Source organism: Triticum aestivum, chromosome 5A (assembly GCF_018294505.1).
Source record: "Triticum aestivum cultivar Chinese Spring chromosome 5A, IWGSC CS RefSeq v2.1, whole genome shotgun sequence".
NCBI classification, from domain to species: domain Eukaryota; kingdom Viridiplantae; phylum Streptophyta; class Magnoliopsida; order Poales; family Poaceae; genus Triticum; species Triticum aestivum.
Window position 1 is genome coordinate 558,345,393 of NC_057806.1, and position 11,728 is coordinate 558,357,120.

At 44.1% G+C, this 11,728-nt stretch overlaps 2 protein-coding genes across 2 annotated transcripts; one reads left to right on the forward strand and one right to left on the reverse strand.

The window, feature by feature from the left end:
* The first annotated feature begins 1,331 nt into the window (after window positions 1–1,331).
* On the forward strand, window positions 1,332–6,974 carry LOC123104746 (UTP--glucose-1-phosphate uridylyltransferase). Its single transcript, XM_044526620.1, has 20 exons — window positions 1,332–1,601; window positions 1,707–1,754; window positions 1,868–1,959; window positions 2,057–2,147; window positions 3,735–3,795; window positions 3,884–3,961; window positions 4,052–4,102; window positions 4,196–4,269; window positions 4,444–4,516; window positions 4,955–5,012; window positions 5,110–5,222; window positions 5,391–5,423; window positions 5,520–5,572; window positions 5,643–5,718; window positions 5,797–5,853; window positions 5,939–6,022; window positions 6,102–6,200; window positions 6,329–6,433; window positions 6,534–6,605; window positions 6,719–6,974. The coding sequence occupies exons 1-20, from the start codon at window positions 1,525–1,527 to the stop codon at window positions 6,743–6,745; spliced, it is 1,422 nt and encodes a 473-aa protein (XP_044382555.1). The 5' UTR covers window positions 1,332–1,524; the 3' UTR covers window positions 6,746–6,974.
* Window positions 6,975–8,078: 1,104 nt separating this feature from the next.
* Window positions 8,079–11,325, reverse strand: LOC123104747 (nudix hydrolase 23, chloroplastic). The gene is made up of 7 exons (XM_044526622.1): window positions 10,883–11,325; window positions 10,320–10,451; window positions 10,006–10,082; window positions 9,278–9,413; window positions 9,048–9,188; window positions 8,864–8,922; window positions 8,079–8,594 (listed from the first exon to the last, which is right to left on the reverse strand). The coding sequence occupies exons 1-7, from the start codon at window positions 11,066–11,068 to the stop codon at window positions 8,534–8,536; spliced, it is 792 nt and encodes a 263-aa protein (XP_044382557.1). The 5' UTR covers window positions 11,069–11,325; the 3' UTR covers window positions 8,079–8,533.
* Between the last annotated feature and the right edge of the window lie 403 nt (window positions 11,326–11,728).

Sequence of the window (11,728 nt, forward strand, 5' to 3'; positions counted from 1 at the left end):
GTTAAATAAGTATACTGGTGGAAGTTAAAGGATTGTGTAAACTTGGGCATTCTCCAGGCCGAGCTTTGTAAAAGCCCAACCTCAAAATCTCAAGCCCGAGCCCGGACCGACCTGGCCTGAGACACATCAATAATGCCTTTTTTATTAACTAATGATTTTTAGGATATTTAAAATATATATTATGTCTGTATTTTAATAAAATAATGATTTATGTCTTGTTTGGGCTTATTTTTGGGATTTCAGGCCGGCTTTGGGCAGAAAAGTTGAGCCCGAGCCCGGCCCAGATGTCGGGCTTTCGCGCCGGACTGTCCATGCCCGGGTCTAGGCCTCTAGGGTTGTGAAATACTCCACTACGCTTACAAGGTCTAAAAGAAAACTCAAGTTGTGTTCTCTCCCAACGCATACTTGGTTGAAACCTGTTAGTGCTTTAAACATGAATTTGCACCGCGAAAATGCACATGCCATAGAGATAGGGGTGTAGGCAGGCACCAAGCTGCCGGGGCATGGCCTGGGGCGTAGCGAGCAAACGCTTCGTTGCATGTAGCAACAGTGATGCACTCTAGCTACAATAGCCATTGCAGCTTTAAGAGTGGCCTAGGGCGTAGGCAGATCCTGACTATGACATTGGTAACGACGGCTTAACATTTGCAAACACATGGATAAGACATGAGCCCTTTAAAACAAGTTTTGTGAATATAATATTCTCAAGTTTTCTAAAAAATACCAAAATAATACCCCCTCTGTAAACTAATACTCCCTCCATTCCTAAATATAGGGTGTATAGTTTTTGGCACGGAAATTAAAGAACACACGTGGAGGTAAAAATTATACAAGTTTTGAGCGAGATTACACCTGACTAATTGGCATGAGAAAATAGAAGAGGTTGCCTAATATAAGGAAATGTAATCACATCCCTAAAAAAATTATCCAAACGAGTGGTGCAATGCAATACACCTTATATTTTGGGTTTTTTCTAAAAAATCTATACACCTTATATCAAGAAACGGAGGGAGTACTATAAGAGTGTTTAGATAACTAAAATAGTGACCTAAACGCTCTTATATTAGTTTATGAAGGGAGTAATAATCAAGTTAACTTATGGCGGTGCCAATGGTATTGTTCGAAATTGAAAGAGCTGAGCCTAACCACACCGATTAGTTCGTTTTTTTTAGGAAAACCTCACTGGTTAGTTGCCGAAAGCGAGCAGTAATGAGAGCACGCCCGCCCGCACGCACCCGCAAGAAATGCCAGGCTGGCGTCCCGTTCCCCGATCTCGACGCCCACGCTCTCCACCCTCTTTCCGTTAGCTGACTGCCGGCCCCGACGCCGTCAGCGCAGAGGCACATTCCGTCGCGCATCCCGGCGATGCGGTGACGGAGACCGCGGCGCGACCCCTATAAGAAAACGGAGCCGCATCGCCTCACACCGCCACCTCTCCCTTCCAGTCATCTGACATCTGCTCCCGTCCTCTCCTCTTCTCTTCCCCCCGAAGCAGCAGCGTCCCTCCTCTCCGCCCGGATCGCGATGGCCGCCGCCGCCGTCGCCGCCGACTCCAAGATCGACAACCTCCGCGACGCCGTCGCCAAGCTCGGCGAGATCAGGTGCCCCGCCCGACCCCTTCCCTCGCCCGGATCTAGCAGTGGCCAGTAGGCGCCGACTCCGCTCCCGCTCAACTGTTTCTCTGTTCTGTTTTGTCGGTGTCGCAGCGAGAACGAGAAGGCCGGCTTCATCAGCCTCGTCTCGCGCTACCTCAGGTAATAATGCGAATCCCCCCCGCCTCCATGGTTACGCTTGCCTCCGACGATCTGCTACTTGCGTGCCTGCGTGGGGTGGTTTCTGACGGCTGTGCTGGGTGGTATGTCTGCAGCGGCGAGGCGGAGCAGATCGAGTGGAGCAAGATCCAGACCCCCACCGATGAGGTGGTGGTGCCCTACGACACCCTCGCGCCCCCTCCCGAAGGTACCATCTCATCTCAGATGCTTCCTCGCGTGCTCGATTCGGATTCGATTCGAATCTTCACTCACTGTGTGTCTCTGTTTGTGTGTGTGTGCTGCAGATCTCGACGCCATGAAGGCTCTGCTCGACAAGCTCGTGGTGCTCAAGCTCAACGGAGGCCTCGGCACCACCATGGGCTGCACCGGCCCCAAGTGAGCACCCCACCCCACCCATCCTCTTCGCAGCTCCCGATCAGTTGATTTAGCTTGCATACGTGTGGATCGTGCTACTTTCAGTTAGATTCGTTTGAACACTGTAGTCTCGCAGCAAACTACATGTCATGCTCGTATCTTCGTGTGTGCGATCCTGCTTGTGCTGGCCACGGGTTACTGTTGCTGTTAGTTTTTCGGCTGGGCCGTGGTTTTAGCACACCTTTTCTCACATTCAAATGTTTGCTCAATTGCGATGCCATGTCATGTTGGTTTCTTCATGTGTGCAATCCTGATTATGGCCGTGACGAGTCACTATTGTTTGTTAGTTTTCTGGTTTGGCCTCCAAATGTTTGGTCAAATGCAATGCTGTAACTTTATCATCAGTTACTATGGGCTTGTGGCCTGCTATGGTTACCCATATTTATGTTAATCTTGTTTCCACATGTCACTTTTAGATCCACCTGCTATTATACTTATTCCAGTTCTGTTTGTGGAGTTTTTCTCCAAAGTTCATGATCTGGAAGTGCATGACATGTAATGTATAATATTCTTCTTGTCGCTTTCAAGGCTCCGTATGTTTATGTTCCTTCTCTTGATTCGCTGTGGCTGTAATACATATAGGTCGACCTGTCTGCTTCCAAGTGCATTAATGAATTAGTCATAGAATTGCCATTGCCTACTCATTTCATTCTTGTTGTGATACCTTTATTACTCTAACGTAGTCCAGTTGTCATGTCATGTTGTGGTTGCCCTTATTTTGCTATTGCCTACTCCAAATGTTTGGGCAGTTAATATGGGCTTGTGGCGTAGTATGGTTGCCTGTATTTCTGTTAAGTTTATTTGCACCTGTCACTTTTAGATCCACTTGCTATTATACTTATTATAGTTCTGTCTGTGGAATCCTCCAAAGTTCATGATTTGGAAGGACATGAACAATATTAATACGGGCAACTTTCTATACTCCCTACTAATACTTGTTAATATTCTCCATGTCACCTTCTATACTCTGTACGTTCTGTTCTTTCTCTTGATTAGCTGTGGCTCCAGTACTTATATGTGAAGTCGGCTGCTTCCAAGCATATCAGTGAAATTAGTCATAAAATTGCTATTGACTGTACTCATTGTTCATTCTTGTTGTGACATCTTTATTACTCTGACGTAGTCCAGTTAAACTAGTACCAGTTTCATGGAGAAATGAAATTGTGAGTGGGAGCTCCTTTGATCCAAAAAAATAGTTCGATTAATCTGGTTCTCTGATCAATGTTATCAAACATTAAGGCTATCAGTTCTCTTTATCTTTCCATTTACGTATACTTGCAGCAATTTGACATATGTGACTGCTGCCAGCCTGCACTGCTGAATATGACCATCCACTTATTTTCTAGACTCTGTTGGCCAGTGAAACATTGATCATTTGAACATGGCGTTGTGGTAGACTATGAACAGAACATGATTTACTTAGGTATTTATTTAGGTGTATGTTTGATACAGCATGCCAATATTGGAAATATAGGGACCTGTATTTTGCCGCTTCATTTTAAAGTTCTACCACCTTCAGCACGTAATAACATAGCTCACTGCATGCAGGTCCGTCATTGAAGTTCGCAATGGGTTTACATTTCTTGACCTTATTGTGATTCAGATTGAGGTATTCTTAGTTTCTACTGATATTCTCTGTGCACCGACTTGATGTAGTGTGTAATTGTTTGTGCCTTACAAGTTTCACCTGTATGCAGTCCCTGAACAAGAAGTATGGATGCAGTGTTCCTTTGCTTCTAATGAACTCTTTCAACACTCATGACGACACACAGAAGGTTGATATCCCACTTTCCCTATTTATTTCCTCTTGAAAAGATGACTTTCTAAATTTGGACCAACATACTTGCATAATGACCTGCTTGTAGATTGTTGAGAAGTACTCCAACTCCAACATTGAAATTCACACTTTCAACCAGGTATGAAATTAGTACTTTCATCTGTTTATTCAACTATATCAGATTTTACCCCACTACTTGCGGCGTCAATTAACAGACACGTGTTTCTCTCAGAGCCAATACCCTCGCATTGTTACTGAAGACTTCTTGCCACTTCCAAGCAAAGGGCAGACAGGGAAGGATGGCTGGTTAGTTTTCCCTAACTATTCTTGTCTTATTCTTGGAATACCAATGGATGATCATTTCATTTTATGATATTTCAAATATTAGCTTTGCCTTTATGCTTTATTGATTCAACTTTGTCGGACTTGACTGTCCAAATAATTTTTTGAAGTCTAATATTGTGGTTTTTGAATGTGAAGGTACCCCCCAGGCCACGGTGATGTGTTCCCCTCTTTGAACAACAGTGGAAAACTCGATACCTTACTGTCACAGGTGAGCACAAATGGCTTAACCTTCTATGTAGGCGAACGGATTACTTTGACAGGTTGATTGGTTGCATACTACTCCCTCCGTCCCATAATGTAAGACATTTTTTGACACTTATATTATGGGACGGAGGGAGTACAACCTTATCCAGATTTTGTTTTTTGACATGGATTAGTTTGCCTTTGTGATCCACATCTTCATAGCGTGTTTTGTTTTGAAGTTTACAAAAAATCTATGTAGTGTATGTTTCTTATACAACAACAACAACAATAACATAGCCTTTAGTCCCAAACAAGTTGCATACTACAAACTTCTTATAATTTAAATAAATAAAAAACCACCTACAATTTGCACATCATCTGTAGGGACTTACTTAACTTTGCTTACAGAATCCAAACACCTTCATATATTATTGTGCTTACTATTTTGCCAATCTTCTCTCAGGGAAAGGAGTATGTCTTCGTGGCGAACTCAGACAACTTGGGTGCTATAGTTGACATCAGTATCCAAATATGATCAGATTTATTAATTTCCAATCTGATTCTTTTCACCTTTTTAGTGTTACTTTGTGCCATAAATGGAATCCTTAACCATCACAGAGATACTAAACCACCTGATCACTAACCAGAATGAGTACTGCATGGAAGTTACTCCAAAAACATTGGCTGATGTCAAAGGTGGTACCCTCATCTCATACGAAGGAAGAGTCCAGGTACACTAATACTTTCCTCCTGGCTTGCCTATTACTAGCTCTTAATTATCTTTGCTGATAAGCAAACATTGAAAGTAATGGCTGCAGTGTAATTTGCAAGTTGCAACATTAACTTTGAACCTACATGACATGAATGAATCACTCATAATTTCTCTCTATTACATGCAGCTCTTGGAGATTGCCCAAGTCCCTGATGAGCATGTAAGTACCATCTCCGTGAACTGTGTTGTTCCAAGTCATGAGAGTATTATGAGGCTAAATAGCTGATGAATACTTTCCCTTTGTGTATTTGTTCAGGTGAATGAATTCAAGTCGATTGAGAAGTTCAAGATATTTAACACCAATAACCTGTAAGAATCTAAGCCATGTCTTCCTTTGATTAAGAACTCTCTGTTCCTTCCTAACAGCTTCTGGCATCAGGTGGGTGAACTTGAAGGCGATCAAGAGGCTTGTAGATGCTGAAGCACTTAAGATGGAAATCATTCCCAACCCTAAGGTACATCCGTCATCCTTAGCGTGAATCTCAGTTCCATTCTGTTCATTTGCTTTTTATCTAAGCAGCTAGTTCTTGCAGGAAGTTGATGGCGTGAAAGTCCTGCAGCTAGAAACCGCAGCTGGAGCAGCGATCAGGGTATAGGCAAACATATCTCAAAATGTTGTGTTGGGCTGCCCACTTTTTGTTCTTGATGTGCTCAAATGCTTTTCTTTCCTTCTAGTTCTTTGAGAAAGCAATCGGCATCAACGTTCCCCGCTCAAGGTTTCTGCCCGTGAAGGCTACATCTGATTTGTTGCTTGTGCAGGTATATCTGAAATCCCTTCCATGTTTTCTGGTTTGGTGCCATGATGAGACAACTGCTGACCTCATTTTTTTTGTCCCAGTCTGATCTCTATACCTTGGTTGATGGCTACGTCATCCGCAACCCAGCCAGAGTGAAGCCATCGAACCCTTCAATTGAGCTTGGTCCTGAGTTCAAAAAGGTAAGCCATCTTAATCATAAGAATTTTGTCAATTAGTTGATAAAGAAATTGTGTTGAAGAAACACGTGAATGGTGAAAGAAGCTGAAATGTGGTTGTGACTTGCATTTTTTTTCCCGACAAATTGTAGGTTGCCAACTTCCTTGCCCGTTTCAAGTCGATCCCCAGCATCGTTGAGCTCGACAGCTTGAAGGTCTCTGGTGATGTCTCGTTTGGCTCTGGAGTCGTACTCAAGGTAAACTTCTAGGAGTAGTTAACATTCTCCTTTTTGCTGCGGTCAATTATTGTGTACGAATGGACCTAATGCTAATCAAATCTGCTCATCCCATCTGCAGGGCAACGTGACCATCGCTGCCAAGGCTGGAGTCAAGTTGGAGATCCCAGACGGAGCTGTGCTCGAGAACAAGGTAAGCCTTCATTTCACATCCCCAACACCTACCCAATCTGAAACTGTGTGGGCTATGTCATGATTGTTATGCATGGTGTCTGACTGACACATGGCCTTAACTGGCGTCTCCAGGACATCAACGGCCCTGAGGATCTTTGAGCGACGCCCGCCGCCATCGCCAGTCGCATTCCCAGAAACCTTCCGGTCCTCCTTCGCTGAGTTAACCGTCCTGTAATTTTCGTGTGCATTCTGCTGGGGTGTTGTCCTGGGATAGCCCCTTTACATAATAATTGTAATCCCCTCTGTGATGTTCATCTACACTTGTTCTTCCTGGGTGTGCCAGGGACGTAAAATTTCTTTTGGTTATATGATGCCCATAGTTTTCACATGCCTAAATTTGTTTCTTCTTTCGCCCTGCTGGGCTGTAAGAGTTGCTTTTTGCTAGAGTATTTTGTGTCTCCTTTGGCAGTTGTGCCATGCGTAATCCACACTTGGTTGTGGCCATTTTAGATCACAAAGATACCGTCTATTGACAATCTTTCTCGTGGAACCTGAATTGTTTGCTTCTATGCTCCCATTGTGCAAAAAATAAAAAATAAAAAAATAGTGGCAACTTTGTCATGAACTGAAAAGGGATCGTGCTTGGCAACTTTGCCTGTGCTTATTCCTTTTCCCAGTTGCCTTGTACTCCCTCCATCCGAAAATACTTGTCATCAAAATGGATAAAAAAAGGGATGTATCTAGAATTAAAATACATCTAGATACATCCCCTTTTATTCATTTTGATGACAAGTATTTTCGGACTGATTGTTGGTTGGTATAGGTGTCGATCATGATTGCAAAAGAACATGGGCATGAATAAGCCTGCACGGCAATCCAACACTTGCATTGTTCGCATGATATCATGATTCAAAAATCAAATTTAAGCGCCCAAAAAAATGGTAAATGTTCACAAGGCGTCTACAATCCTTAGTAAAAAGTACAAATCCAAATTTGAAACACATAGATAATCTGAAAGATACTCCCTCCTTTTCGGATCTCAAATTTGAAATCTCATCAACCAATGCAGACGATGAGTGAAGGAATGTACCTCAGACTTTACAAAACTACCTCGAATAATTTGATGCATTAATCTGGATTAATTGTAGTGCATGCATGCTTGACCACTACTCCCTCCTTCAAATGGATTATAATATACGAATGCATGTAGACATATTTTAAAGTGTAGATTCACTCATTTTGCTCCGTATGTAGTCCATAGTGAAATCTCTATGAAGACTTATATTTAGGAACGGAGGGAGTAGATGAGTAAGAACACTACATGCATTGGTGAGTTCATTTTCAATTCTTTCATGAAAAGATTTAATGCACCTTGGAATCTCAAAAGAAGATGGAGATGAGCCCTTTAAATCTGAAAAACGAAAAAACTGAGATAAACCCTATAAATCGGAAAGGAGGGAGTAGTAGATATATGTCCTGTGAACATTCAGAATTTTCTGAAACATCCAAATTTGTTTTTTCATGGCATGGTACATGGTATCACAGTATATTTCCCACACATTGTAACTGAAGAGTTTGCAGGTACAGTCGGAAAAACAATTACAGAATTTAGTTTCAAATTGCCATGGCACTCGCGACACAAATCTTTTGGGTAAGCTGACAAAAATCTAAATGCACCATCTATTGAATCACTCAAGACATCCTTTGGAAAGGAAAAGGAAAAAGGACTGAAAAGGGACTTCGAGAAACACAAGCATTTACAATTCCAGCAGCAGCTTAAACAATCTACCACAACTGTGGCCAGATGCCATGCGATGACCCAAGGACCCCCCACCCATGCCCAGCTCTATCGACGACCAATGTGATTGCTGTGTCGATGTCTCGCGGCTGGTGTTTAACAAGAGCAATCTCATTATGTACCGCGACGGGTCTCGAACCTTCCCAAACTCACACGGCTAAATGGTTGTCGATATCAAAGCTACGGAGATCTGAAGGGCCGGCCCCGATCCTGCAAATTGAAGTAGGACAAGTTATGTAACTTATGTTACAACATGATTTTCAAAAGAAAGAAAAAGATACCATGTCATAGTAATTAAGTACAATAACTGCAAGAATCTATTAACAGTTCATTGTGCAAAAAGTGCTGCCCGCATGATATTATGGAAAGCTGGAAGGTGGATTATGCATTCAAGTTCAGAGATCATGACAGTGAGAATTAACAGGTCAAGGGGTATTGATCTTGATAACGACCACAGGCTGCAATTATGTGAGTTGTACCTCTTGTTTATAGTGCAATAATGGAATTTGATGTTCCCAGCCTTGACATCTTCAATATACTGCAAAAGTGTGTACAGATGTAAGAAGCTTATGATGTCAAAAGTGTATAACTGGATGTACAGATGTAAGAAGCTTATGATTTGCCAGAAAACACAATGGTTGAACTGGAGGAGAGGGGGCGTACCATTCTCAAAGTGACGATGATTGAAGAAAATGCTAGAGAATCGAATGGTATATCATCCAGAGCAAAAAGTGCACATTCTAGCGACTCGGATCCAGGTGAGAAACTGGGGGTCTTCATTCTTGCTCGGAAAATAATGTAACTCTACTGCATGCCATCATAATACACAAGAAGAATCCACTTAGTGTATGAAGTTAAGCATGAACTGTCCGATTAGGCTACTTTTCACTCACTTGGCCAATAAGCGGAATATCCAACTGAGCAAAAGGTGAAACTATCTCTACATCTGCACAAGCTTCTTCCAACGTTTCCCTTGAGGCTCCTTCTGCTGCAGACTCCCCGACTTCCAAATAACCAGCAGGAAGAGTCCTGTTGATGTAACCTTGATTAGAATGACAGACCAGCCCCAAAATGACAATGTCCTTAGAGAAAAAGGAAATGCTTTGCAAATGCAAATCAAAGAATGTGGCAGAAAGCAATTGGAAATAATAAGTACTAGTGCATTAGAGGGAGAAAATAAGAGGTCTGTTAAACAGGAAAGGAGCAATCCTGGACCGAGGAAAAAATAACAACAAAACAAACACCATTGCTGTACTCCCTCCGTTCACTATTATAAGATGTTTTTACTTTTTTTCTGAATCGGATGTATATAGACACATTTTAGTGTGCTTGTTCACTCATTTCAGTCTGTATGTAGTCCATATTAAAATATCCAAAACATCTTATAATAGTGAACGGATATAAAGATCTATGCAGTTTCATACCACAAATAGTACGAAACAGTTGAGTACATACTTCCTATAGATGTAAAATTGATTTTGATACAACATATGCAGGAAGAAAAATATGCTTGATAATAACAGTATAACATAGTACACACATGCAACTCACCAGTACATTACAGACAACACCGAAAAGCCTGATTACAGCCAATAAAATGGATTCGTCATAAGCAGCTTACCAAAGGCCATAAGCCGGTTCAATCTTTCTTCTGCAAAGGAGGACCTTGTTATCGTGCTCCACAAGGCAACCGACAACCTATAAAGATGACCCAGATTAATGACAAAACAAATGGCCAAAAGCTAACACACCTACAAATGTTATTTGCCATATGAATTTTCATAGTTGAGCAATGACAGATATCAGGTCTGTGCAGTGGAACTCAGAAGCAGTTGGCATTCGAAGCAAGCAAATCACACTATCTCGGTTCAAAATGCATATGCACATATTGTCTGAACTCTGAAGATGATTCATACTCTGATCTTCAGTTCATACCATTTTGGGGTTTTCGTAGTGCACTCTCCCACAAGAAGAACAGACAGCCCTCATCTTCTCATCCCCGTCTGGTACGGCCAATTTCGTCGGACTTCCACAAGCTGGGCAGAAAGGGATCCTCGACTTGGGCACCTGCATAAGGGACGGTTAGCGGTGGTTAGGCGTGTATTCGGCCAGCAACATGCGTTTAGACCAGCTAGAGGGCTAGAGCAACGAGTATTATTATCTGATGAAATCAAAGCTATCATCCACTAATTTCGATCCTGAATCGACGCCACATCCGCCACACGCACGCTAGATAATTGTGCTAGGGAGACAGAGCACCCTGGTTGCAACCAGTAGAGGATGCCTCGTGGCTCACAGTTGCTAAGGCAAAGCATCCCTTCCCATCCACCAGTTGCTAAGTCAACGCACTAGGTGGTTCCATCCATCGACGGCGACTATTCTACGGCCCCAGAATCTCAGCTCGCGACGCCGGCAGCCGGGCGCCTAATCGGCGGCACGGTCAGATATCATACGGATGGACACGTGAGGAGGAGGAGGAGGGGAGGACGCAGGCTCACCGCGGGGGCCGGCGGTGGCGATGGGGCGGAGGGGGAGCTGGCGCCGGCGCCGGAGTGGTTGGAGGCCGACATCCGGAGCGGGCGGAGGCGGGCGGCGGCGGCGGTGCGGGGAAGGGGCTGCGCGCGGCGGGCGAGGAGGCGGGCGGCGTGGGGGAGGAGGAGGTGGTGGGATCTGAGGAGGAGCATGGCGGTCGGGTTTAGTAGGGGGGGAGGTTGGTTGGTGGCGTGGGGTGCGGATGGGAGGAGGACGGCGACTCGGGGAAGGGGAGGCTGCGCGGTGAGGTCGGCCGCGGAACACGTCGGCTCGGTCGGCCGGGCGGTGGTGGTTCGGATGGGTGGCCGGTGGCCGGTGGCTATTGGGCGACGCGGCGGGACGGGGTGGGTCGCCACCGGTGAGCGGTGACGGGGCCGGCGCGCTGGATAAACAATTGGGAAAAATGGCGTGGCGGGTTTATCCTCGGCGTCTTTTTGTCCTCGTGAAAGACATTTTTCAAGGGGGGATGCATGCGTTTCTTCTTTTCTTGTTCCAGCCGGATCGCCTCATTTTCCCATTATTACTTACTTTGCGCAGCAGCGAAGCTCATGATACTGTATACTTTCACATGAGCTCTGCATTCAGCAAGCAGCCTGGTTACTGTATACTGTAATTTTGTTGCACGCCGTAGCGTTGGTGTCTACTTTCACATGAGCTCTGCATGGACACCATTATTATCTACGAGTAGGCTTATTAACCCTCAGGCAACAAAGCACACTCTTAGGAATGACCACACAAACGAACCTCGAAAGCCCGGGCCACCACAACCCATCATTTTTAGGAAATTTAGCAACTTGGTATGTTCTCGAAGG